The 27,984-nt window shown below is 34.1% G+C and overlaps 1 protein-coding gene across 2 annotated transcripts in view; it reads right to left on the reverse strand.

The window, feature by feature from the left end:
- Positions 1-27,984, reverse strand: part of LOC136026998 (regulatory-associated protein of mTOR-like) — a 272,404-nt gene that overhangs the window by 46,755 nt on the left and 197,665 nt on the right. For both annotated transcript variants that reach the window (XM_065703879.1, XM_065703880.1), the window contains 5 exons: positions 27,839-27,956; positions 26,022-26,225; positions 13,176-13,324; positions 6,252-6,334; positions 2,481-2,571 (listed from right to left, as the gene is read on the reverse strand). In XM_065703879.1, coding sequence (XP_065559951.1) covers positions 2,481-2,571; positions 6,252-6,334; positions 13,176-13,324; positions 26,022-26,225; positions 27,839-27,956 — 645 coding nt within the window. The remainder of the gene's footprint in view (positions 1-2,480; positions 2,572-6,251; positions 6,335-13,175; positions 13,325-26,021; positions 26,226-27,838; positions 27,957-27,984) is intronic.

The raw sequence follows: 27,984 nt of genomic DNA on the forward strand, positions 1-27,984 counted from the left end.
AATTTTTGGTCTGGCGTATCCCCCCCCCCCCCCTAGCGAGAATTCCTCCATGTCGAAAATCCCCGCGAGAAATTCTCCCCAAACGTAAGACTGAACAGTAAAAGTTATATTAAGACAAATGAAAAGAACGAAAAAGATCGTATATTTGTGCATCAGCTATTACGAAGGATGGGTGATGGGTCATTGTGCATGCTGGGAGAATACCAGATGCCCAAAAGAGCGCATTTCAATATCCACATTGTTTAAATCTCCATGAGTCTAATGCATATAGGAAAGGGCCAGGGGGGGTAGGTACTAATCGACCATCTCCCTTCATTTAAACTAAGCCTGAAAAAGGGAGCTGCAGGATCATACCTCCCTTCTCGTTAAGAAAAATATTTCAGATATTTCCTTTAAAGATTCATTAAACCAAAATAATTTGATTCATATTCGATAAGATTATATGCAACGATCCGTCAGTGCGCGTCAGGTATTATGAAGATGAAGAGGTAGATCATTTTACAGGCTGGGGCGATGCCTCAAAAAGTTCATTTTAATGCCAAAATACCTTAACTCTCGTTAAGCCTTCAGATAAGTAAAGAATGAGTTCTAGGGAAAGGGGGGGGGGTATGAGTTGATATCTAATCCATCTTGATTTCTGAGAATATTTCTGATCTGTGCCATTATTGTTGGCTATGGGGGGATGGTATAGTAGTGCTTCTCTATTGCGACAATCTTTCCTGTGTAGCTTAAAATATTACATTTACATATCTACCGGCACAGAGATAGGAAAAACAAGACTGAGCCTTGAAAAGATTTTTTTTGGGGGGGGGGGGGGGGGGGGGTTGTGCATATTCTACCGGTAGCTTTATTTTCAGCAATTTTAAACAAAAATATTTCTCGCTTTCCCGTTTATACACAATGTTTTAAAAAGGACCAGATTTTTTTCGCTTGGCCTGAAACTTAATTAAAATCTTTGGCTAATGTGGCCCCAATGCATAAGGAAATAAAATACTGCTTTCCCTGAAAATGCAGCCCAAAAAAAAACCGTAAAGGTCCCAAAATCTCTTTTTCCACCCACTCCGGATGAAAGGGCCTACCCTAGACTTGGCAGGCGCTCATTCGATTGGCTTGAAACTTCTTGTGTTCTTTTTAAAGGTCGTAGGCTATTGGAGAGTAATCAGCCTCCTTCTCATTCCTCTTCTGGTACCTGTCAAACCTCTAACCACTATGATATGGAATCAAGATTTTGAGCTATCCGTTTTGTTCCAAAATTTTGAAATATCTAATAAGTTTGCCTTCGGGGTTGATATCACCCTCACAGCCACAGTGCTAACCTTTATTTTACCCTGCTAAGATAAATCAAGCTCCAGAAACAGGAAAAAAAAAAGAATTGAAAAAAATATAAATGTAACAATACCTACTATAGAATATTCTCCACCACATATTCTGCCTATATTTTACACCCAGCATTTCTTATTTCTTCATTTTCTTTATTTGTCATACTTTCTCAGTGGCTGCTCAGTCTTACATGAGGGGGGAATTTACCGAGGGAAGAGGATTATCTGAGGAGGGGGGAAATTCAGCGGGGCTGATTCTCCAGGGGAAATTTTACAGCGAGGAGGGTTTTCCACTGTGGGATTTTCCTCAGGGGGAGGGAAGTTTCTAGGGAAAATTTTTTCAATTCAGAATACTTCATGGGGAATTTTGTGGAGGGGGGACACCTAGAACCAAAAATGTCATTTGGACAATAACAATGTCGAAATGACAGTATATATTGGGAGTATTTGTAGGTAGTCTGGGTCTGAGAAAAAGCTAACATGTGGGCCAGATTTCAATCCTGTATTTAGGGCCATTCTAATTAAAAATTCCGCAGACTTTAAGCAGCCTGGGTCATAATTAAAATTGATTACAATTTAAAATTCCTTATAAAGACTTAATTTTTAAGATATTCAGCACTGGCGTATGAGGTTAAGCCCTATATGGCCAAGATTTATCTTCACAATATTTTATTTAGTTTTCAATTTTGACTTCAGTAATTTATGAAAAGGCAATTGAACAAATTGTGGCCAATACCTGATATATTTTCGACCTCAATAGACACAATCAAAGGCTTATGCAGTTTATTACCTGAATCTTACAAATTAGCAACAGGAAACCCCTACAGCTTATTTTATTAATTACCCTCCCCCGTAAGGCCAATGGATACATGGAAAAAATCCCACGACCAGTCCTTAGTTTCTGAGCTATAAGGTTGATCAAGATAAATAGTACATTCTGTAGCCTATGCATGCTATTCATGTTTTTAGCAATTTGTGACGTAAATGTTTGTGACTCAGTATACTACCATTGGTATTTTCTAGTTAATACAAGTACGAAAGGTTTTACCTTTTAGGATTTATACCTTTTCTTCTACTTATTATTTTTTACCGTTTATCAAAAGAAGGTTTAGCCTGAAATAATGGAAATGGCGAAGATTAAAAAAACAAGGACTTGCTTACCAATGTGGAAACACTAGTTTTCCTCTTCTTTGAGTTAACCAGAGTTCCCTTTAATTCCGGGGAAAGCCTCTCCATTTGCACTTGATCTCCGCTGAAAAGAGAAACTATAATCAGCTTAATAGCCTCAGCTAATTGAAGCAAATATTTTATTTAATTATCAGAGTTAATATACTTTAATGGATAAAATAAAAAAGAGATACTATTGTAAATAATAAAATTTCCAATTTCTAGAAGGGAAAATTCCTTTTGTAAGAAAAACAGGGGGAAAGAGATTTAAAGAGAGGATGCTGGCGTTAAAAAACTTTTGGACTTATCAACAATACAATAGTCATAGTCAACAAGCTAGGGGTTGAAAGAAGATATAAAAAGGAAAGAATTGAAAAGGGAAGAAAAATATCATTCCTGGTTACATAAAAGAGATTTTTTTTTGTCCCAATTTAAGAAAAAAGGGGTTCATATATAGAGATCTTTATAAGAGATATATAATAATGACTATTAATTTATACCCAAAAAAGATAATCAGATTTATCATTGGATTGGCTCGAAATTACAAACCGTTTGCCCGACAAAAAAAAAGCTTGCAAAAAGCATGACAAACCGAAAGAACATGAATAAACAAAGAAAAAAAAGTAAATACAGAATAGAAAATACTGCAGAGCAGCAATATCAAGGAACATGACGAGAGAAAGCAAAAAGAGCTAAAAGGAAAGTAAATACAAATTTTAAATACATAAAAAAGGTAGGAAAGAAGAGATGATTAACACACCTTAGCACTATTAGATAATACAAGGTCAACAAAATAATAATAAAAAAATGAATAAAACATAAGTCAAAATACAAAAGCCAATTATAAATCTTCTGTAGACTATATATTACTGAAAATTCATTTCTTAAAACACTGTATTTTACATTTAAAATTGTTTGTAACAAGAGAAATTTGATACTCAGCTTGATAACTTGAGAAACTAGCATTATAAAGAAAAGCAAACCTCTCTCTCAAGGAATGCACATAAAATTCATAGAAATTAATATTTAACTAGTTCTTAGTATGGTCTTAACATGAATCTGCAATAGGCAAAGAATTTTAGAGCATGGGGAGGTCCCCCAGGGATTTCGAAGTAGATGAATAGATTTAAAAAAAAAGCAGACACATTTCTTTACTTTGACAGTGTTTCAATCAAAGATAAAGGTTGTACAGAGTCTATAGAATGTGAAAGGGTGGCTGGGAAAGCAGGTCCCCAGAATTTATGGAGGTTGCATTAAGGGCTAGTCAGTATAGATAGTTTAGCAAAAGTAGAATGCGCCTTACATTAGCCAAGGGGCGTGCAAAAGGGCCAAAGGATCCAAATGCGACTAAATAGTTGAATATTCAAGACAAGAGGGTTGAATGTGACAAAGTAAGGCTCAACTGAATGGACAATATCAAAAATTAATTGATATACTAGAAATTTATCGAGAAATGACTCAAAAATAACTTTAAAAACAAAGCTTACTGACGTGTGGGAAACGTAAGTCTTAATGCAAGATTAGGGCTCTAGCTTACGAAATACCAAAATTATCACGTAAACATGTTTCATATGCATACTTCCTATGAAAAAATGGCCTATCAAAGTGTCATAGATTCAAAAAAAATATATTCTAAGAGGGATCTGACAAAAAGGTAAGAAAGGGGTAACACGAAGTCGAGACACCTATGAGTAATGTTGAGATGACACAATAAAAGCAACTCAAAATTGATGGGAATCTGCGGAAAAGGAGCTAAAATAAGAAACCGAACAAGATATGATGGAGGAAAAGAAATGCCATGCTCATCAGCTTCAGGCGGCTTAACGTCACGACGATTTTCTAGCAGTAGCATCAGCAGTAATATGAAGTATAATGAAGGATGAAATTCTCATTCCCCGAGTGACTTTGGGGCTTCATTATCTTGAAAAGCCAAATAGTGTCAATGATCTGACAGAGATAGTTCAAGTTGTTTTCATCCTATAAACTTAAAAAAATAAAATGATTACTGTTTTCCAAAATTATTTTAAGGAGTGAGTCGTAACAAAATAAGTGTTTTTTTGAACGTTTTTAATTCTGCAGAGCTGCAGGAGGAGTTGAACACAACAGAGGGTGAGTGTACTCCCTCATCTGCCAAAATATAGCTAGCAGACTTCAAGCGGATTTGCAAAACCAAAAGGACAATTATGGTTTTGAAAAACCGAAATTGATGATAACCAAAGTAATAATTAAAAAAGCCTAAAACACTCTATGGATGATCGCCAGTTAAACTTGATAGAGGCAGTAATGATTCCTTGTATATCAAAAGAAAAGGTACACAAGGTCCTTCCTTAAACATTCGACATATGAAAAGCGTTCAAGGTGGGTGCCACGTCTTTCGTTGCCGCCGGTGCCACCGATCACTAAAAGGCAAATGAGCCATAATTGGACAAATTGAACTAAACTGGATAGTTTGGTATAATATGAGATATTTATTGCTAGACCAAAGGAAGAAAAAAAAATGCTTAAAGAGGCATAATATAAGGAGGGATGAGAATTTTTTTTTGTTTACATGTTCTAAATTAATATTGATTATGATAGACCCCATCAAGATCCGTGGAAAAATAAATCAAGATCAGCGATTTCTAAAGCAATATCATTTGAACACAAAGATAATAAAGAAATTAGAAATGTAAAAATCAAAATACGCTTCTTTCTATGCAAATGTTTTTTTTTACTTATCTGACAATTTTTGCTAGAGTATACGAGTTTTGTTTGCTTAACTAACTCAAAGCAATCAACCTTTACTAGTCAATCGCGAAAGCAAATGTTAACTGATTATGTGTTTTTTTGTTATTTTTTTGTTTTACAGAACAGAATTCCCAATTTATTTTTACGTATTTTTGACTCTCCCCCTTTGAGAAAAGATATGTCAGACCAACCATCCCTAAGTGTTTTGATCTGTACTTATGAACCATGATTTTATTTACAAAGCCCTCCCTCCCATAATAAATATTTTGTGTACAACGGTTCCCTAATCTATCGTCTTTGGTTCTTTTATAGAGAGTGAGCTCAAGGAGAACCAATAAAATAATCAGAATCCTCAAATAGAAAGAGGAGGGATATTTACTTACCTACAAATAGCTATAAACAAAATTTACGAGGTCCACCTTAGAGTTTAAAATTTTAAGACCTTAAACAGAATAAGAAAAAATAAGGCCATTAATTTCGCATCTCAGCTGTGACCAATTTATAGAATTTTTATGACAGTTAAAAATTTTCTAGTAAATATTCTTATTGATTCGGTATAGTCAAAATAAAATTTATCAAAAACCACTTAAAAAAGCTCTCATCCACTGAAATTTGAATTGGCTCAAATAACAAAATTCAACCTAATAAAGTGCTAATCAAGTCAAATAAATGCAGTAAATCGAACAAGTGCAGAATATATCTTATGATTGCGCTGATTTGCTTTTCCTGTACTCTAGCTAACATGGGGGATGATAAAAAGGGCCCCAAATTTGTTATAAGGAATTTGTGAAAAAGAGTTAAAACATTTTGGGATATTATAAGGAGAGATATTATAAGGAGAATTCAGTTTACTAAATCTAAACTGAGTTGTTACTGAATGTAAACTGAATTGTTACTGAATGTAAACTGAACTGAATGGGAAAATGTAAACACTAGAAATGTTTTGTACTTATGAACTTTATTCATTAACGATAATCCTAGCTAGTTTTAAAGGTGCGCTTATTACTGTGGAAACAAATCCTTTTCTAACAAATATACCTTTTTGGATTTCGTAAAACAGGGCTAGAAGACCTGACAATAGATGCATCAATAACATCTCTAGACACCATCTGATCTCGAGCCTGAAATATAGATTTTGAATTGACTTGTATTATATTAAATTTTATCCTATATTTACATTAATAATTAAAAGAAAAAGAAATAATATTACAGAATACACACTAAAATAAAGAATCATATATATTGATACAAGAAAGTAATACAGAGAAGATCATAGAATCAAAGAAAGAATATTGTAAATATAGAACTAAATACAGTATGAAATCAAAAGATTAGAGAATTACATAATAAAAACATAGAATGAAACTAGAAAATAAGATTTAATTATGGAATAAAAGAAAATAATTATGGAATCAAAGCTTAAATTATGGGGCGATAAATATAAATAAAACAAAGAAAATAATTGAAGAGTAATTCTGGCACTCGATCTGTGATTGAAGCACAAGAAACACCAAGTGTGAGAGTTGGTGGCGCACAAGTCCATCTCATAGAACTAAAGCTTAACTTTAGCGACATAGCTCAAACGTCTGAGTTTATCCCTCCCTATTCACCGTAAATTACGTAGTAAAAACATTGATAAGAAATTATCGCAGAAAACTGCTGCTTATCGAACACTGTGACTGAATAGCAGAGCTTTGTAAGCGGAAGATGTCAATCTTGACAATAATGGGTCTATGTCCCGTAAGAAGCAATAGAAGCAGAACAATCATAGAAATGTTTTGCCTGTATCACAACAAAGCCTCCTCAGCTTTGAAAAACTGGGAAAGAATTTAAACCATAATAATTAAAAATGGAAGCAGTCCAAAATTAAAAGAGCAAAAAGAGAAAGTAAAACAATATACATAACAGCTACTCCATGCAAAAACCAAGGAAGGAAAATAGGCTACTAATGAGCTAATCTTATCGCAACACTGAAACAACTGACAACAGAATAATAAAAATAGTTGAAAAAGAACGTAATTCTGGCACTCGATCTGTGATTGAAGCACAAGAAACACCAAGTGTGAGAGTTGGTGGCGCACAAGTCCATCTCATAGAACTAAAGCTTAACTTTAGCGACATAGCTCAAACGTCTGAGTTTATCCCTCCCTATTCACCGTAAATTACGTAGTAAAAACATTGATAAGAAATTATCGCAGAAAACTGCTGCTTATCGAACACATACCAGGCTTCTTGATTCTAAATTTCAATTTGTTTACATTTTTTTATTGACAGTTGCTTCTATGTTGTGACATGCTCATTGATGTATATGACGGACTCAGAGCGAAATAATTATATCTTATAAGAGATTAAAATTTTAGATATATCCTACCATTTAGCATATTTTTTCACTTTTTTGAATAGCCTATGTGGGAACTCAAAATTTACCTAAATGGAACCTATATGGTAACTACGAGACGATGAATACCCTATGTCGCAACAGAAAATTTAGCTTTATTCCGATCGACCCCTTAGCACTTTTTATAAGAGGGAAACTATCCTACGAGCAAAATTTCATATCCTACTTATTTTATTTTATTTTACTCCCATTGATAAACAAAGAAAGATTTAAAATGTCATATTTTTATAAGCTGGGCTATGGAGCTTTCAACATTTTCATTCATGTTTTTTTTTTTTTCAAAATGAATTCTCAAAAAAGGGGGACAATTTCGCTCTCAAGCCATACTATTCTACTTTCTTGGTTTTTGTATGTTGCATGGAATAGCTATCTTATATAGGCTATTAGTTTAACATTTGTTTTTATTCCTTTTCCTTTCTTAATTGTTGCATTTAAATGTATTTTAAGTGCTATGATTAAAATTCTTTCCGAGGCAAAATATTCGTTTGATTTTTATCTTCCTTCATCTTCTATAAATAGAAGACCGAAAAAAAGCTTTTTAAGTATTCCTAAAATTAAACAATGTTAAAAGTGTGTAATTAAAAATAAACAGAAATTCACTGAAAAGAAATATTTTCCGAAGATTTAATTTTAAAATAATTGTAAAAAATCTGACTAAAACCGCAAACAAGCAGAAATAAAACGATGATCACTCAAAACTTAAAATAAACAAAAATTACAAGAATGAAAAAATGAACCGCAAAACGCAAAATTAAAACGAGTAATCACACAAAAAAAAGTAATACCGATGTATTACTAGGGATGGATATGTGAATCTAAAACAAACAAAATCTAAAATACACAATCAAGTCAAACTTAAAACGAACAGAAAATATTACGTATACGAGATGGATTGCTTCTCCTCAATATCTCACTCTCACGCTTAAGTTTCTTTTTTTTTAAAGGAGGTTATTATTCCAATTAAACAGCCTTTGTGATTCAGGAGTCATTCTTAAACAACTGGAACAAAAATCAAACTCAGGTTATTATAAGTTTATTATTAGTTAACCAAAAAGTTAAATTAATATGCAAATTTCGTTTTAATTATTCATGTTCAGTGAGCCAAATTAAAAACCAGCATCAATTTAAAAACTTTCAGAAATTAAATAAAAAACAAGTTTTTTTTACTGAGTAAGGAGCGGCATTAACTCGCTCTTTACGCTAAATTTTTTTTTTTTATAGAGTAGAGTTGTGAGAAAGATTCAAACTTTAGCATAAAGAGCGGGGCGTTGAGGAGGGGACCGCCCTTTTCATATACAGAATAATTTATGTTCGTTTAAGTTTTAATGTTGCTCCATTTCTTTCTGTTAAAAAACTTGCGTTTCTTTATTTAATATAAGGAAAGGGTGAGTATGACATTTTCAATAGGATTCGGCTTTTTTTTTCGTAAGTATTCCATAGATCCCGTAACTGCGTTCTTTTGTCCATTGACAAACATCAAAGGCGTGCGTGTAACTGAAACCTCGTGCATCGGAAACCAGGTGCAACTTGACCCCCGTGTAACTGAACCCTGTGCAACTAAACCCCATAAAAAAGAACCATTGGGCAACTGAATTCCTGTGCAATTAAACTCTCGTGTAACTGAACCCTCGTGCAAGTCAATCCCATTCAACTAAACTGTCTTGCAATTCATCCCCGTTTAACTGAACCCTCGTTTAACTGAACACGTTCAACTGAACGCCGTGAAACTGAACCCTCGTAGAACTGTACGGTCACTTAACTGAACAGTGGTACTACCCAGTGCCCATCTAATTAAACCCTCATTCAAATGAACCCTTATTCAACTGAACCCCAATGCATCTCAGCCCTCACTCAAGCCAACGTCCATACAATTCAACCTACACTCAACTAAATTTCCATGAAACTCAAACCCATTCAGCTCAACCTCTGTGTAATTTAACCCTCATGCGACTCTGTCTTTATTTATTTCAACCCCCATTCAGTTTAAATCCGTACATTTCAACGGTCATTTAACTCAATTTTCATTCACCTCAAGCCAAATTTAGCCCAAACCTGTCTGACTTAACCCCCATTTACATTAACTGCATTCCACTGAATCCTCCTCAAATCAATAGTATAAGTAGAAAATATAATACAACCCGTTTTGTCGGAGGTGATAAAAGCTGATACAAATGAAAGGGTCTTTATTTGTTGGTTAATTTTGTTGTATTTTTTATACTTTTTCAGTGTAAAACTATCCCCCTCCCTCCAAAAAAACAACAACTTATCCTTCTATTCTATATATTTAAAAATCAGCGAAACTTTCTTGCCCAGGGCTTGAACACACGCGAGATATTGACGAGGGGGCGAACTCCCACATATACGTACTAAAAACATACGAATATAGAAGATCGTTACGTAAGTTAATTTGTAAGTTACGTATATTTTTTCTAATAAAAACGTTCGAAAAAAATTAAAAGTTCTAGTTACCGTTCTAAGTAGCCGACAAATTTGGAGGGCAACAAGGCCTCCTCCCTTGCTCCGTTTTTCTCAAAGTCGTCCGATCAAACTATGAGAAAGTCATTTAGCCAAAAAAAAATAAATTAATATGTAAATTTTGTTTTAATTATTCATGTGTGGAGAGCCAAAATCAAAACATGCATTAATTCAAAAACATTCAGAAGTTAAATAAAAAAAAGTTGTTTTAAATAAAAGTAAGGAGCGATATTGAAACTTAAAACCAACAGGAATTACTTCGTATACGAAAGGGGCTGTTCCATCCTCAACGCCCACTCTTTACGCTAAAGTTTGACTCTTTCTCTCAACTCTACTTTTTATACCAGTAAAAAACTTTAGCGCTCTGAGCGGGGCGTTGAGGAGGGAACAGCCCCTTTCACATACGGAATAATTTCTGTTCGTTTAAGTTTTAATGTCGCTCCTTACTTTCAGTTAAAAAAAAACTTGTTTTTTTATTTAATTGTTCGCTAAAGTCATTAGATAAATGCCTTTGAAAATCATTTTCTTTGTCAAAAAAAAAGAAAAAAAAAGAAAATCGGACGTCACAAGCCATTAGAGACAGATTTATTTGTTGAATGACGGTTCAGCTAAATAGGGTTGAGTTGCACATGGGTTGGGTTACACGAGGGCCCAGTTAGGGGAGGGGTCAGTTGCACGAGGGTTCAATTAAATGAGGATGTGCAGCACGTGGGTCCAGTTAAACGGGGGTTCAGTTAAATGAAGGTGTGCTGTACGTGGATCCATTAAATTGGGGGTTTCAAATGGACAATGGTTCAATTAAATGGAGATGTGCACGTTGGTCCAGTTAAACGGGAGTTCAGTTGCATGAAGGTTCATTTAGATACGGTTGATTTGGAAGGGGGTTCACTTACACGAGGGGTCAATTGCACAGGAGTTCAGTTGCAAGAAAGTTCAGTTACAAAAGGTTTCATATGCACGGGCGTAAGTGACACGAGGATTCAGTTGCACAAGGGGTCACAGTAGGTTAACTGCTTACAAGATTTTTACAAAATTGTTGGGGACAGCAAGTACGAAAACTAAAACGTCCAGAGGTATGATAAGTTACAGGAATTTAATGTGTAAGGCAGGGAGTGGAAACATCCGGAGAGTCTCCTCAGCATCAATCCTCTTACCTGCAGAACTTCAAGGATAAACAATCCTACCTTTCAAATAAATAACAAAGTAAATTTGTATATTGTAACATAACTATTGTGTATTATACGAATTCAAGTCTTAATTTTAAACTTGAAATATTAATTTAGAATTGCTCCATCACCAACATTTTCTTCCATAAAAATTGTTTTTTTTTTTTAGATTCGACAGGTTCGATTCTTTGGAAAAGCTCCCCTGATGCAACTTTCCATACAAATTAAGAAAATTCATGTCTTTTTCGAATGCCTAGAGCATTTTCAGAATGATTTTTTAAAACCTCTTGGGTAGAAGTTTAAGGGTCTTAGACAAATAAAAAGCTTCGGAAAATTAATCCAGAAAAACTATGGGTCTGCAATAAACTTGATTACGCTTTAAATTACAAACTGAAATTTTCTTAAGGGAGAATATTTAAAAAAAATGAGCATTGTGGCCAAATTTTTACAAATATAACTAAAGAATTGTTAAAAAAAAAAGCCTGAGCTAAGGAAAAACTTGAAAAAATATTTTAAACAGGCGAAAATCATACGATTCTCATTTTAATTTAACACAAAAAAGTCGACTCCTGCTGGGGAGAGTAGGCCTGCAACCAGAGAGGAGGATATTTGAGCCCGTACCTCCTAATCAAAATTTATCTAAGATTTTAAACCAAAATAATTCCGTACTATTACCCAGGATTTTGTATTTCTTCGAAGTTGCGACCCAAATCCACCTCCGAAATATCGTCCAACTCCACAAAACAAATTTGCCTGGCGGGTTTAAGAACAACACCACCGTGTGAAACCTCGAGCGTTCTGAAAACTTTAAAGCTGAAACAACTTTGCACTCTTGACATGTCTCAAGACAAAAAACTATTGAAGAGCTCACGATAATCCATGAATCAACAGAAAATGGATCATAAATAATACAACCAAGGATCTGTTCATAACGATTTACCCCAGCCTGAGTTCACAAAAACTGGAAAGCCTCCTGATGACTAGTATGTATTTGATTGTCTCTATTGACTGAAATTTGATGAAAAAATTAGAAAGTAAAATTCAACAATTCCTAACAGCACATTAAGTAGTCTACATCTTGAACCGTCCTAGCCGAGTAGTTAGCACGCTTGACTGGAAGTCCTGTGAAACAGGGCTAGAGTCCACTATAATCGCTCTTTATTTGGGTTGGAACATGGTCAATGGTGTGACTCTGTAAGCTAAGCCAGAGTCGACCCAGGTCTAAATGGGTACCTAGAGAAATCTGGGGAGAAGACACGGGAAGCGTCGGATGATTTGCCCCAACCACGCATTGTACTCCCAGCCTAAGGCAGGAAATAGGGAGATACGTACTTGCACTACGCAGATAATTGGTCAGCACGAGGATTTTTTTTTTTTTTTTTATTAAATTTAACTTGACAACATTGCAAAGGTTTATCATATATCTATTCTTTTTTCGCATTGAATGCCGCAAAATAGTAAACCGGGAGGAATTAACTGTGTTGCTAATACAAACTCTTGAATGTATATTTTTTATTTATTTCGTGCCATTATTTCACTTTCTTAGGATTGAACTCCTTCTTTTTTTAAGATTTGAAACCTTTGTAAAATCATGGTTAGCGTTAATTAGCGGTTTTCCAGAACTGAAATCCTTTTCTTTTAGAATTGGAATCTTTGCATAATTCTGGTTAGCGTTCATTAGCGGTTGTTCATTTTCAGCCGTTATTTCACTTTCTAAGAACTGAAATCCATTTTTAGAATTGAAACCCTTGCACAAATAAGGCGCAGCATGTCTATCTTTCTACTAAAAAGCTAGTAGAAGGGCGACAAATTTTTTTCGGAGGGAATTGGCCCTACACTAGTCCTCCAATCATGGATATTGAAAACCTTTGGGCGAGTTTGACTAAATTCGTCTTATCAACACAGTACAAAATGCATGGTTACCTTTGCCCTGATGTAGGTACATAACGTGCGCACACTATTTGAAATTTCTGGGTGAGGATCTTTCTCTAAATTTGACAATCCTGCCCATAGCCTATGGTAGATCCCACTTGATGAAAGCGTAAATGGCATCTGAAGGTTGGCTAGGTAACCTTAAAAATAAATTATCCTTAATAAATAAAATTACTGTAATTAAAAAATAACTAATAAGTATAATAAATAATAACAATAAGTAATGATAAATAATAAATAAATAAATAAATAATAAATAATAATAATGAATAATAATAAAAAATTAAATATAAGTTCCCGTGAATTACTCGCTTGCATTAAAATTTGCAAAACAATTTAATTAGTTGAAATTGGTAACTCTAATTTCGACACGGCCTTTTCCACATCATCTTTGGGCTTGTTGAATTTGAAGATTTGTAAAATTTTCGATGTGACGATTCCCATCGTATGCCTGAATTCCCATTGATAATGTTATCTAAAGAGCCATGTTCGTTATGCCTCTCTTATATATATAAAAAAAAATATTACTAGAAAACTGTTGACGCTAAAAAATAAAATAAAAATATGCCTTAAAAAGCGCTTTGGAAGGTTTGCAGTGTTATTTTTTTTACCTCTTCTTGAAAAAAAAAAGACTTATTTTTCACTCACTTCTCTCGAATAAGTTTAATTTTTGTACTGGAAAATATGTTTTAGGGAGTAGTCTGACCGGCATAGGAAAAATCGCTCATATATCACACAAAATATGGTAATAGTACTACTATTACTAACAACTCGCTCCAGCACCAAGCGACCTGAGGTGAATACAGCTACGCACGGTTTTCCCCCATCCTTGATAATTCCAGTTAAAACGAGAAGCCCTTACTTTTTTTGTGACTCCTCTCACAACTTCCTACGGTTATCGAGAAGTTCTTTAATAATCTATCATTTTTTTTTTTTTTACAAAATTATCAAATTAATGACTCACATTTTGAGGACACAATATCGCTTCCTTTTCCCTATTTTGATAAGTTTGATCCCTCCCCCTCCCTCTTTTTCAAAAGTTCTTTAGAAGCGACATACGCATTTAAATACGATATTTTCCTGTCGACTTTCAGCGAGAGAAACAGCTACTTAGAAACCACTTAGTTGGGATTTCAATTCCGTTCAATGTTGCCAATTGATTTGACACTTTATTGTCAGTCTATATAATTGCACGTAATGTATACATATAAACTCTATACACTAGACTCTAGACTCTATAGTATGTGTATAGTACAGATAGCGAGAGAAACAGCTACTTAAAAACCAGTTAGTTGGGAAGTCAATTCTGTTCAATGTTGCCAATGGTTTTGACACTTTATTGCCTGTCTATATAATTGTATGATGTGTATAGATATACTCTATACATTAGACTCTATAGTGTATGCATAGTATAGATAGCGAGACAAACAGCTACTTAAAAACCTGTTAGTTGGGAATTAAATTCTGTTCAATGTTGCCAATGGTTTTGACACTTTATTGTCAGTCTATATAATTATATGGTATATGTATAGATAGACTCTATACACTAGACTTTATAGACTAGACTTTATAGACTAGACTCTATAGTATGTGTACAGATACACTAGATAGATAGATTTGTTCACATGAAAGCCCTATTCGGCCATGCTGAAACACAACAAACAAGCTAAAAATACAACATCAAACCGCAAAATGGCAAAATACTAGAACTGACTATTCAAAAAATTTTTCACGATGCTTCATATCAACCCGGATGAACCTTGCAATATTTGTATATCTAAATAACGTCAACTTTTAAAATTTTCTAAATCTAAACTCTCCAATATATCAACCATTCATATAGAATAGTAATAATTATAAGATAAAAACCCCAGTACAAAACGATCAATCAAACAATCAAGTTGTTATTTCATTTTTTCAGCATTACTTGATTAAAAGTTGTACTATTTAATCAAAGTTTCCATTTAATTTTAGTTTACTTCTATTTTATTCAAGTTAATTGAATTTCAGTTCAATTTAATCCAAGTTTCAATGGAATTTAGCTGCACTTAGAATTACCCCGTGTTTCCCAGAAGGTCCGCCAATTTTTTCCTTTTTTGTAATGGCAGCTCAACTTTTTTAGAAGAAACATCAGAAAAAAATGAGAAAACGAACTTTAAATGTAATTTTAACCAAATAAGTATATCCAATTACAAAAAACTTAAACAACAATATTAAATGGAGCTAGGTATATAATGGCAAAACAAAATCACTAAAACGATCAACTGACAACTTAGCTGTTTTAGTAGATATTTTGGACTGGGAGGAAGAACTTACGTTTCCAAGATTAGCGATACGAATACAATACAGGTACATAGCATTAAGACAAACCTGGAGAATAGGGTGTCCTCGTCCATCAGCAAGTTTGTGGTAATAAACTACGTAAGTAGCGAGGCGTGATAATAGTAACCGAAACTCAAAAATAGGAGTTTTGATAACAACACATAAATCAAATAATCAATTTTTATGTTGATCCTAAATAGGTAAAATTTACTAAGTTTGAAATCACCCAACAAAGGTTATGATCTGAGACATTAAACAGACTTTCAAAAAAGGGGAAAAAACAAAAGCGGGAATAGTCTTGAGGAAAATCACAGCATCAAAATCAGTACATCAAGAGCCCCTCCATCAGACCTACATAATTAATACTACTACTACTAACAACTCAGCGCAACGCCAAGCCACCTGAGACCAACACAGCTATGCGCGCTCCTCCTCCACCCCAATCTATTCAAAGCCGCACTCTTTACACCCTCCCAAGAAGCTCCTATTTCCTTCATATATTTTTCGAAATCAATCTTTCGCAATCTATCATCCTTCATCGGCAGAACGTACCCTAGCCATCTCAAACTTTCTCTCATTACAGCCTTAGAAAGCGGGATTGAACCAAACTTTTCATAAAGCATACTGTTTGAAATACGATCAGTCAGTCGGGTACCCAGAACAAACCGTAGGCAATTTCTCTGGAAAACATCAGGCAAATTTTCAACTACCTTTTCGGAGCGTCCATGCTTCAGAGCCATATTTGACAACTGTAATCACTGAAGATTTCAATATTTTATCATAATTTTCACACTTATGTTCCTACTCTTCCAAGCGTTTTTTCAAGAGTAAAAAAAAAACCCCTTAGCCTTGGCTATTCTACTTTTGACATCTTCACTGCTCAAATCATCTTTACCAATAATACTACTAAGGTAAGTGAAGCTATCCACCTGATCGATGATTTCGTTGCCCAGCGTCAACTTTTCATCGTCACTTATTCCTAGCCTTAGTGACTTAGTGTTCTTAACGTTTGTTTTCAAACCTATTCTAGCACCCTGAACTCGTAAAACCTCTAAAAGTTAATTCATATTGCTCAAACTTTCTTCTAGGATGTTTAAATCGTCGGCATAATCTAAGTTTAGAAGAATTTTTCCTCCCCATTTGATTCCGTGGTCACCCATTGCCTTTCCTGTGCTTCTCAAGACAAAATCTATCAAAATAATCCAGATAAAGGACAATAAAACACAACCCTGCTTAACTCCTGATTTCATACAAAACCAGCTGCTGACCTCATTTCCTACAGAGACCGGACTAATGCCTCAATAATTACCATACTAACTCTTTATCACCCTTTTCTATACAATAGTTTAATTAAGGTTTTTCTAAAATCGCTAGGTAGTTCTCCTTTTTCAAAAATCATATTCTTAATTTTCAGTATTATTTTTTAAATCAATTTAATACTGTCGCTAAACTCTCCCTCACAAAGCAAATATTCCTTCACATCCAAAGTATCACGAACTTTTTCATTTTGCTCTTTATCTTTTCCTGCAACTCTATCTCCGTTTCCCACACTCTCACAATGATCTCCCTGTCTCTCTTTAACCCTTTCCTAATCAGTAATTGTGGCACCGTTCCTATCTTTAACTGGGACAAGTCTAGATTGACTACTCCCTCTCAATTTATTAACTTGTCAGCACAATATTTTACTATTATACCGTTTAGCTGCATCTTCGAGATCCTCAACAATTTTATCCATTGCCTCAACTTCACATCTCCGTAACTCACATTTTGAAGAATTCTCCACTTTGTTTACATTCCATTTGTTTCGATATGATCTATCACTCCGATAATTCTTGTACATGTCTCTTCTCCTCTCAATTAAACATGAGGCTTTTTCACTGATATTCATAAATGCACAATCAGCTTTCCTCTCCAAGACACCATCAGCAGCTTCACAAATTGTTTTCCTGAAATTATTCCATCCATCTTCCACATTGTCAAATTTCAAACTCTCCAGTTTAGTATTCAACTGTTCCTGGAAAGTTTTGCTCAAATTCTCATCCTGAAGTTTACCAATATCATAACTTCCCAGAAGGTGTTTAAGCTTCCAAAATTTAGCTTTAAATTAACCCTAGACACTGAAAGATATCTATCTACCCTAGTATCTTGCATTGATTCCGCCAGTCTTCGGTTTACAATAACATAATCAATAAGGATTGCTGCCTTACTATCACATGAATAAAATGTTAATTTTATGACCAAACACCGTATTGGTCAAAACTAGATTGTTATACTTACAAAATTGCAATTGTCTGTAGCCATTGCTGTTTTTTTCCTACACTAAATATACCTTAGTTACGATACCATCTATCCCTGTTTCTACCAACCTGAGCGCTAAACTCTCCTAATAAAAACACCATTTTCCACCTGGGACCCTGTTTATTTGCTCCTGTAACTGTCAGTAAAATTCAGTCGAGTTACTAGTATCTCCACCAGTCGGTTATAGGGGCATATACTACTACAACTGATACCCTGAGCTTTTTAGTCATAAAATGAGCGATGAGCATTCAATGCCATCCCAGCCTAAACAAGACTTATTCACCATGAGTCCGACTTCCTGTCTATGCACCCATTCCTTTCTGCCTGAGTAAACAAATTCCATTCAACCTAATTTCTTGCTTCTTACTCCTGGGATATGAGTTTATGAAACTGCTAATAATTCTAGTTCGAATCTTCTGAATTAGTCAGTCAAAATGTCGATACACTAGTCATTTTTTGACATTGTAACATTCGAAGTTCCAATTTTCAAATTCTTTAAATCACTGAAATTATTTTGGCCTCAGGAAAAGCAATAGTCCGAATACCTGTGAAGGATGGGAACCAACACATCTTCCGAAGTCTACATCGAAGACTTGGTGTAGAATACGCCGAATACATAATATCACGACAAACCTAGATGATAAATCTTCTGTTATATTCTGCTATAACCAGAAATGGCTTTGCAATAGACATCAAGCAGGGAATTTCTTTCAACTAATTTTTATTACTTTCACGATTTATGACAATGTCATGAACGAGATATTATCTCCCTGGGTACGGTTTTTCTTAAACAGATTCAGTTCCTTTAATAAATGGATTTTCAAAATTTCTTCAATATTTTAGAATAGTTTCCAGGGGAACAAAAGTACCTGTCATATTTCTTAGATGACACATCCACTTAATTTTTCACTCTTTTTTTCAAAGTACTCCATAATTATTGTTCAAATTGGAACACAATCCCATTAACAGAAGAAAAACAATAAAAAACGATATTTTTTGTCACAAGACTGCCAAAAATAGAAATGTACCCCGAAACACAATTTCGAGGTTCTTGAGAGCTTACATTTTTTTCATCCCACTACTTATTCGCTTATATACCCTTCTGTAATTGTTTGTTCGTTTCTTCATTTATAAATAAGTGCTAGTTTCTTTTTCTTTCTCCCCCTCTTCTCCCTCTCTATCACAATTGTAAAAGACTTTTTATTTGATATTTAATTTAACATAACGTTTGAACAAGAAGGTCTTTTTTAACCAATAAGGAACTTCCAAAAGAGAAAGAGATGGAAAGATTGCGAGTAGCCTGTTTGGAGTTATTTAAGACCAAGGGATGCAACCAGGTTGACCTCTAGATTTCTCTATACTTTGATTATTTAGTTAAAACTTGTAATTTAGTTCAGTAATTTAACAATAATATTTGTTCAGTAATATTTGACAGTGGTCAAATATGGCTCTGAAGCATGGGCACTCCAAAAAGCAGATGAAAATTTACTAGATGTTTTCCAGAGAAATTGCCTACGGATTCTTCTGGGTACCCGGCTGACTGACCGTATTTCAAACAGTAGGTTGTACGAAAAGTGTGGTCAATCTTGCTTTATGGGGCTATAATGAAAGAAAGTTGAGATGGCTAGGCCACTTTCTACGGATGAAGGATGACAGATTACCGACGATTGTCCTTTTTGGCCAACCGTCTGGGGCTACACGGAAAGCAGGTCGTCCTTGTCTGGGTTGGGAGGATGTCATAAATAAAGATTTAAAGGAAATGGGAACTTCCTGGGAGGTGTAAAGAGGGAGGCTTTAAATAGATTAGGTTGGAAGAGGAGCGTGCGTAGCTGTGTTGGCCTCAAGCGGCTTGGTGCTGCAGTGAGTTATTAGTAGTAGTAGTAGTAGTAGTAGTAGTAATTTAACAATAATAGTATTCTATTATTCTATTAGCGTCTTATCATGAAACGACAAGACTTGGACTCGGATAAAATTTGTTATTAGGAAGGATATTGATGAGCAAAATATTTAAATGATTAAAAAAGAATAAAAGAGGAACCTGTATACCCTTTAAAAATTTTATTTTTGCCATTTCAGTGCTTATTCTCTGTCTTTTTTTGTTCATCTCTTTTCATGTGTCAATAAAATGCTATCAAAACTAAACTGAATTTTCTTATCAGAATTGGCTCTTATAGTGCCTTTCGCATGTCTAACTGTTATTTAGTCTATTAGTCTAACTAATCTCAATGCTCAGGCCAGAATTTTCATTAAAAAAAAGGGCTTTTTAAGTTTTAGAAAACCATAAATCTAGACATCAATTAATTCATATTATGAATTTATAGGCTTCATCAGCCCCATAAGCAGATATTTGTCAAGGAAGGAATACCTTTCCTGTGAGAAAAGAGGTGCAAAAGAGGCGCATTACGAGAGAATTATATAAGTTTACCTGATCTATAAAACCCACAAAAATTCAGGTTGGGGGCTACACCCTAGTGTCTGTTCTCTTTGAACTACATATTCCCAGTTATGGGTGAAAACTTATTGGAGATTGTAGCATTAACCGACAACTAACAACCGAAGAAGAAATAAATTTGAAAATTGACGCTTGACTTGATCACATTGTAGCCACAGTTGTTGACAAAACCAAAATTAGGACAAACATAGCGCCAGTTATACATGCCTTTCATAATTTCTCTAGTAGAACATTATTCAACTTTCAAGCAGAAATTTTATGATTGACCACTCAGAATAAAGATTTAAGACACAATGTTTCGACATTAGAAAAACGTGAAAGCTTTGAATGGTATTTTGCCTATCTGTAAGATGAATCTGGCCAACTATACACAGCACCAGTAGGCAATAGTTGGAAACAGATTAGCGCTGATACAACCTTTTCGAATGAATCTCTTGCTATTTCAGTTTCCCGGTTCTGAAGTAAAAATATGACGTTAAAATCAAAGTCTACTTTTCTTTTTTCCCTAGACAGGTGACAGGTGTGACTACGGTCTGGTTTGGCGATAATCATATTGGAAGTTTATCATACATAGGAAATCATACACGCTTATCATAATAGAACTGTCATAATGAACGCCAGCAGCACTACAGCACACAGCGCCATTAGGTAATAGTTGGAAACAGATTAGCGCTGATACAACCTTTCGAACGAATTTCTTAATATTCCAGTTTTTCGGTTCTGAAGTAAAATTATGACGTTAAAATCAAAAAGTCTAGTTTCTTTTTAACTAGAAAGGTCACAGGTGTGACTACGGTCTGGTTTGGCGATAATCATATTGGAAGTTTATCATACATAGGAAATCATACACGCTTATCATAATAGAACTGTCATAATGAACACCTGCAGCACTACAGCACACAGCGCCATTAGGTAAGAGTTGGAAACAGATTAGCGCTGATACAACCTTTTCGAACGAATTTCTTGATATACCAGTTTTCCGGTTCTGAAGTAAAATTATGACGTTAAAATAAAAAAGTCTACTTTCTTTTTGCCTAGAAAGGTCACAGATGTGACTACGGTCTGGTTCGGCGATAATCATATTGGAAGTTTGTCATACATAGCATATCATACATGCTTATTATAATGGAACTACTATATGATTAAATACAAAAAGCGATTGCGAATATTGCATATGTTTTGAGGCAATTGCTCCAAAGTAATGCCTTACAATGAATATATCCTTGACGGAGTTTATTGATAACCTTTTACTGATCATTGTTAGCATACACTGGACTATATAAGTCCAGACATATAGCTAGTCCCTTCTATTGTGTTTAAGCATTCAATCTTTTTTTCAAATCTAATTTTGATAACTTGGGGAGAATGAAGTTTAATTAAAGTTAAGATAAAATTACTTAACTTTTTTACCTAATTTTTACCTAAATTTTACCTAAATTACCTAATTTTTTTTTAATTAAAGAGAATAAAGTTAAGAATGAAGTTTATAATACATTACATATTTACAATACTGTACATACTTAAAGATTATTCGGTCCTTGTATCTACCATTTATGATATATTACATATTTTAAATATTATTTGATCTTTTTATCTACCATTTACGATAAATTGCACATTTTAATGATTATTTTATATATTTTACATATTTACAATAGTTTACATATTTTCAAGGTTATTTGGTCATTGTATCGACCATTTACAATATATTACATATTTTAAAGACTATCTTAGATATTTTACATGTTTACAGTATAATACATATTTACAATAGTTTATATATTTTAAAGATTATTTGGTCCTTTTATCTACCATTTACGATATGGTACATATTTTAAATACTTACAATATATTACATACTCATAATAGTTTACATATTTTAAAGATTATTTGGTCTTTTTATCTACTATTTACGATATATTACATAATTACAGATTATTTTACATATTTGACATATTTACAATATATTACATATTTACAATAGTTTACATAAATTAAAGATTTTTTTGTTCTTCTGTCTAAAATTTACGATATGTTACATATTTTAAAGATTTTTTTACATATTTTAAAGATTATTTTACATATTTAAAATATATTACACATTTACAACAGTTCACATTTTTTATTGATTATTTGGTCCATTTATCTATCATTTAAGATATATCACTAAATTCCAGTAAGCAGATTAACTGAAGGTTAAGTAAGTTAAAAAAGTGTGAAAGAAAGTTAAAGAAAGGAAGTGTGAAAGAAAGTTAAAGAAAGTTAAAGGAAGGTTAAGAAAGTTAAGTCCAGTAAGCATGATTGCATAAAGGTTAAGGCAATATAGTTGAACTCAATTCTTTAAAAACTTAATGCAAGTGACTGAGACATACGGCATGCAATTCTGGGATGTTGCTGAAAAGTTTGATGAGAAACTATGACAGCAAAACTTATCATTTTCAAGAGAACTTATTTATTGACGCTTTCCTTCCTTAAGGAGCTTGGAGCAAAATTAGAAAGTTTTCTTTCCTTTTTTAGAAAATTTCTATGACAGCTTTCATTTCCCAGGATTTTAAGAAGAGTTTCCGTTATAAAAATCTTAGGGTGATACGGTATCTTAAAGGATCTTCCTATCTTATTTATTATAAACTTTTTTAGTTTGTTTACCAAAATATTTATAACTGATTGGAGGGTCTTTCCATAACTTATAAAGCTTGGATAAGAGACCCAAATAAATGGCAGAAAACTAGAAGCCGAAACCTAATTTTCCAGATATCTTAGAAAAATTATTTAACATTTTGCGTCCCGTGCTCCAGATAAAGATGCTCAATTTTAATAAAACTTACGCTATCAGAAATTGTAAAAATTGTTTTTTCGATGAGGTTGAGTAGAACTTTCTTTGTAAAGTTTAGGGGAGGGCAGTCCCGAAAAATTTTCTAGCTTTCTGCTAGGAAACACTAAAAATTAGCTCAAAGATATTTTCATTTGAGAAATGTGTCTGCTTTGGGAAATCCCCATGGTATCACCCACTTTGATTGACAAGCTTCTCGAAAAAGAGACGCCAAGTTTCACTGTCTTTTCAGTCAAATATCAGCCATGACAAAGTTTTAACAGCTCTTTAAGATGGTTAGTTTTCTGAGATAATTTGCTAACAAGCCCTTTGCTTTTTTACCGGCCAGCCAACGTGGAAGCTCGCAATTAATTTTTAAGGTGTTGTACCACCTTAAGCTAAATGCTACGTATTTTGGAGTGGAATGCCAACATGGCGTATAGGCTTGTTACGGAAAAATCATGACAATTGGCTGATAGTATGGTAAATATGAAACTGACAGATATTGACAAAACATCTTTGCTGCAATTCCATTTTTATTCGTGGTTTTCTTTCAGTTTTATACGTCTAAAATACAAAGAATATAAAGTTCATTGTATCTGATTGCGCAAGATTAAACTTTAGTGCGGTGGAAGTGTAAAACAGTAGCTCTTCAAAGCAGCCTAGAAGCACAGGGGCAGTACCCTGTTACCCTGTTGGGCAGTACCCTCTCGTTACTCAAACTCACCTCTTCAACTTCACTTATCCCTGGTCTTAGCGACTTTGTTTTCTTAACTATAATTTTCAAACCCATCGTTGCACACTGAACTCACTAAACCTCTTAAAGTTAATTCATTTAGCTAACATTTTCGCCTAGGATGCTTCAATCATCAGCATAATATATGCATAGGAGAATACAACTTCGCCAATTGATTCTATGTTCTCCCAATACCCTAGTTGTTCTCCTTGAGAAAAAGCCCACCAAAATGATCTATTTATAGAAGGATAGGACTCTTGCTTAACTTGCTTAACCCTTGACTTTATACGAAACGACGGAATCCATTTATCTGGTATATCATACAAGAATATGATCTTAATAACAGATCTTCTATCAGCTGAATTAAGCGCTTACTCATAACCCATAATACTAAAGACAGAGAAGGTTTGATGACTCAGGCGATTCTAAAATTATAATCTAAGAGTGAAAATTTGGTTTACGTATACTCCTCCCCACCAAAAACCACACAGTTCTTCTCTTAATACTTCACCTACAGCGTCTCTAGTACCGACATAAATAGTTGGCTTCCTACAGCAGCCACGCTGATGCCACACTATAATTACCACACTAGATTCTAACGATTTTCCTATAAACAGGTTTGATTAGAGTTATCCTAAAATAGCTAGGTACTGCCCCTGTTGTAATATGCAAAGCTCAAAGCAGCCTTTAAAAGCAGTCTAGAATTAATGCATAGCTCAAACCATCTTTGCATTAATTCTAATATCCAGTATTTCCTTACCAATATTAAAGGACTTAAGTGAGAGAATTGCGTGATTTAAGAAAAGATAAAACTGTATTGACATCCAACGAATTTCTTATGGTTATTTTTGGGTCATTTGCAAAAATTGGAAAGTTTATAAATTAATATTTTCTTTTCTTTACACGAAATAAATAATTTTGGCAGAATTCAAAGCCCGTAGCCTCCAAATATGGAGTATCGAGGACAACCAACATAAAATCTTAGTTTTTTTATTGGTTTATTTGGAATCTGGCACAACCGTAGAAACCATCACAATTTATGAAACATCGCGAATCATATTTTTAACGAAAAAAACAGCTTCAATGAAAAGCAGTTATGCTGCTTTTACCCCCCCCCCCCCCAAAAAAAGAAGAAAACTTGTTGAAAAAAAACTAGCAAGAACATACGCAACCAAGTAGCTCAAGAAAGCACAGCTTTCTTTTGAGGTTGTAGAAAAACAGCTTCAATGAAAAGCAGTTATGCTGTTTTCACCCCCCCCCCCCCCACCCCAAAAAAAAGAAGAAAACTTGTTGAAAAAAAAACTAGCAAGAACATCCGCAACCAAGCAGCTCAAGAAAGCACAGCTTTCTTTTGAGGTTGTAATTGTCTTTGGAAATCAACATATTGTTACTGTTTGAATAATTACATGCGAAGACGATTATCAAATACAAGTAATTATTTATACATATTTATTTTCACTGTTCAACATAGCATGAATGACAAAAATGCTGCGCTGCTCTAAAAACTTTTTTTAAAGCTTTTACAATTATTTAAAATAACTTTAAAACAGCCGAATGAAAGAAAAATCGAACAAATGGTGGTTTTCAGGCATGAAGAGCAGTGGCATAATTTCGTCAAAATGAAATCCCTGGGCGGGGGTGGGGGGTAAGTTTGGAGGCAATTTTCCCAAATGAGGTGAAAATGACAGAATAAAAATGAAACATGAGCAGCATAGTACTATAAAGGCCAAGATATACATAGAAAACTAACCCATTTCCCTGGGACCTTGAATTATGCAGGCTAATCTTAGCTTTGACAAGATTTTTGAAAAAATTAAATTTCAACTAGGGGGGACTGGGGTCTAGAAAGGGCAGCTGACCCCTTCCCCATATCAAATTGAGCCCCTATTGAAGAGCCCGAAGATAAGTTCTGGGCAAAAAATAATTTCTTTTTAATGTTCTTAGTAATTAAATGGTTCGCATAGATCTTAAAAAAACAAGTAGTTTCTTGAAACTGGTGGAATTTTGAACAATATTACTATACAAACAAACAGCTATATAGAAAATTGTTGTCCCATATAGAGTAGCTCAAATAAGGTGACACAACTGAACAATCACCCCATTTTCGTTTTCATTTTCGAGACCCATTATATGAGGTAGGATAAATAAATCCATGCATCTTATGAAAAACCTCATAAGACTACATGCCACTGAAATATATTTTGAAAAGCCTTATCATACCAGAAGGGCTGTTAAGCGAATGAGCTGAAGCAGTTCTCCGAAGATTTTGCAGGCTAGTTGATGATGTGAGCTGTAATTCTGGAATTCTGAATTCAGTTCCATTTGAAAGTAGCCTTAGTCTGTCAGGACTTGTTCCAAGGGTAGCTGTTGAGAGGACACGATCCCGAATTTGGCTTCTTTTCATAGGTGTTATCGAAGAGGAATCTACAAGATTTTTGGAAAGAATTAAACTTGAAAAGTAAATAACCATAAGAATCAAAGAAAAATTTATAATAATGTCAATATATACACTAAAATCAATTTTATACAAATACTAAATCAATATTAACATTAAGATAAATATTTGTAATTAAAATTATAAAAAAAGCAAAACAATTTCTACTCATAAAACTATATCTATAATGAAGTAAATAGAATTAAATCTATCATAAATGATTAAATAACTAGTGTAACAGTCATTAAAATACCCGTATTTTTGAGTGAACCGTATCAGTACTTCAACATTTCTCGAAATTTTAGGGTTTCCACGAAGTTCTCTGAAAAAAGATTGGGTTTTCCGAAACCACAATAAAAATTAGTCAATAGTTGCTTACAAATTGACTGTCGTGTTATCGTTTCGTGCATTGCGTAGAACCCAATTTTCTTTTGGGGACATTCGGTAGATTTTGAAAAATTCCGGGATACTACAAGCACTGAAAAGTATTGTATTTTATATACTCATACTAATACTATTACAGGCTAAAAATACTTGTATGTAAAAAAGCCTGAGTACAAAAGGAGGAAACTAGTCCAGCATTGTACGATGGTTATGGGTCTTTGATCTGCCACTAGCTTATTTCTCCACCAATATTCCTGGAAAGGATACGCTGTCTGTTTAGCTACATAGCAGCAATGGGGAGTACCTTTCACGACTCTGCCTGAACAGAAAAATAGCAGTTAATAGCGTTGCAGGATGACCTTGAGAACTGGAAAAACCTCAAAAAAATTACAGCTTATTAAACAAAACAGCATTACTACGCGTGATTAACAGAATAAATAGTTAACATAAAAGTGAAATACAAAAATTAGTGCTTTCGAGCCTAACTTGGAGTGATCCAGCATAGTCAGAAGAATGTCGACCTGCCACAAAAGCTTAAATTGGCTTAGGCTAATCAAGTCAAAAAAGATTATTCACAGAAATGATTTCAAAATTAGTGAATGCTTGAAAGACTGATTCAGATTTTGTTGCCAAGTTCAAAGGCATATAAAGTCTCGTTTCTTGTTCAAATTTCTATCAGTAGAAAAACATTTGAAAGTTGATTGAATCTACTATTGTTGGGCTTCTTGTTGCTAGATGATTCAAGTAGCATCGAGAATTACTAATTACTTGAAAACAAAACCGAAAAAATAAGAAGACATTTAGTTTCATTGTTTAGTGTCAACTGAAAAAAAAACACGTGGAGAAAGGTGAACGACAAACAATAGGAAAGGGAAACGGGAAGAGAAAATTTTATTGTCGGTTTATTGAGCAAAATAAAAGTGATTATATTCATAAAATACAAAATGGACTAAAAAAGACAGAGATTGAGAGAGACAGAGAGGGATAGAGAGAGAGAGAGAGAGAGAGAGAGAGAGAGAGAGAGAGAGAGAGAGAGAGAGTGAGTGAGTGAGTGAGTGAGTGAGTGAGTAAGTGAGTGAGTGAGTGAGTGAGTGAGTGAGTGAGTGAGTGAGTGTGAGAGAGAGAGAGAGAGAGAGAGAGAGAGAGAGAGAGAGAGAGAGAGAGAGAGAGGGATCTATAAATATAATTAAAATAGAAAGAAAATACCACCAAACAATACCTATAGTTAACGAAGACAATGAAACAGCTGCTTCCTCTTCTTGTATTTGCTGACACACAATTTGTATAAATGAAGACTCAAAAGCAAATACAACCCACTGAAATGCAGCAACCAATTCCTGAAGATATCAAATTTTAACATAAATA

This window comes from Artemia franciscana, chromosome 5, assembly GCF_032884065.1.
Source record: "Artemia franciscana chromosome 5, ASM3288406v1, whole genome shotgun sequence".
Classification (NCBI taxonomy): Eukaryota; Metazoa; Arthropoda; class Branchiopoda; order Anostraca; family Artemiidae; genus Artemia; species Artemia franciscana.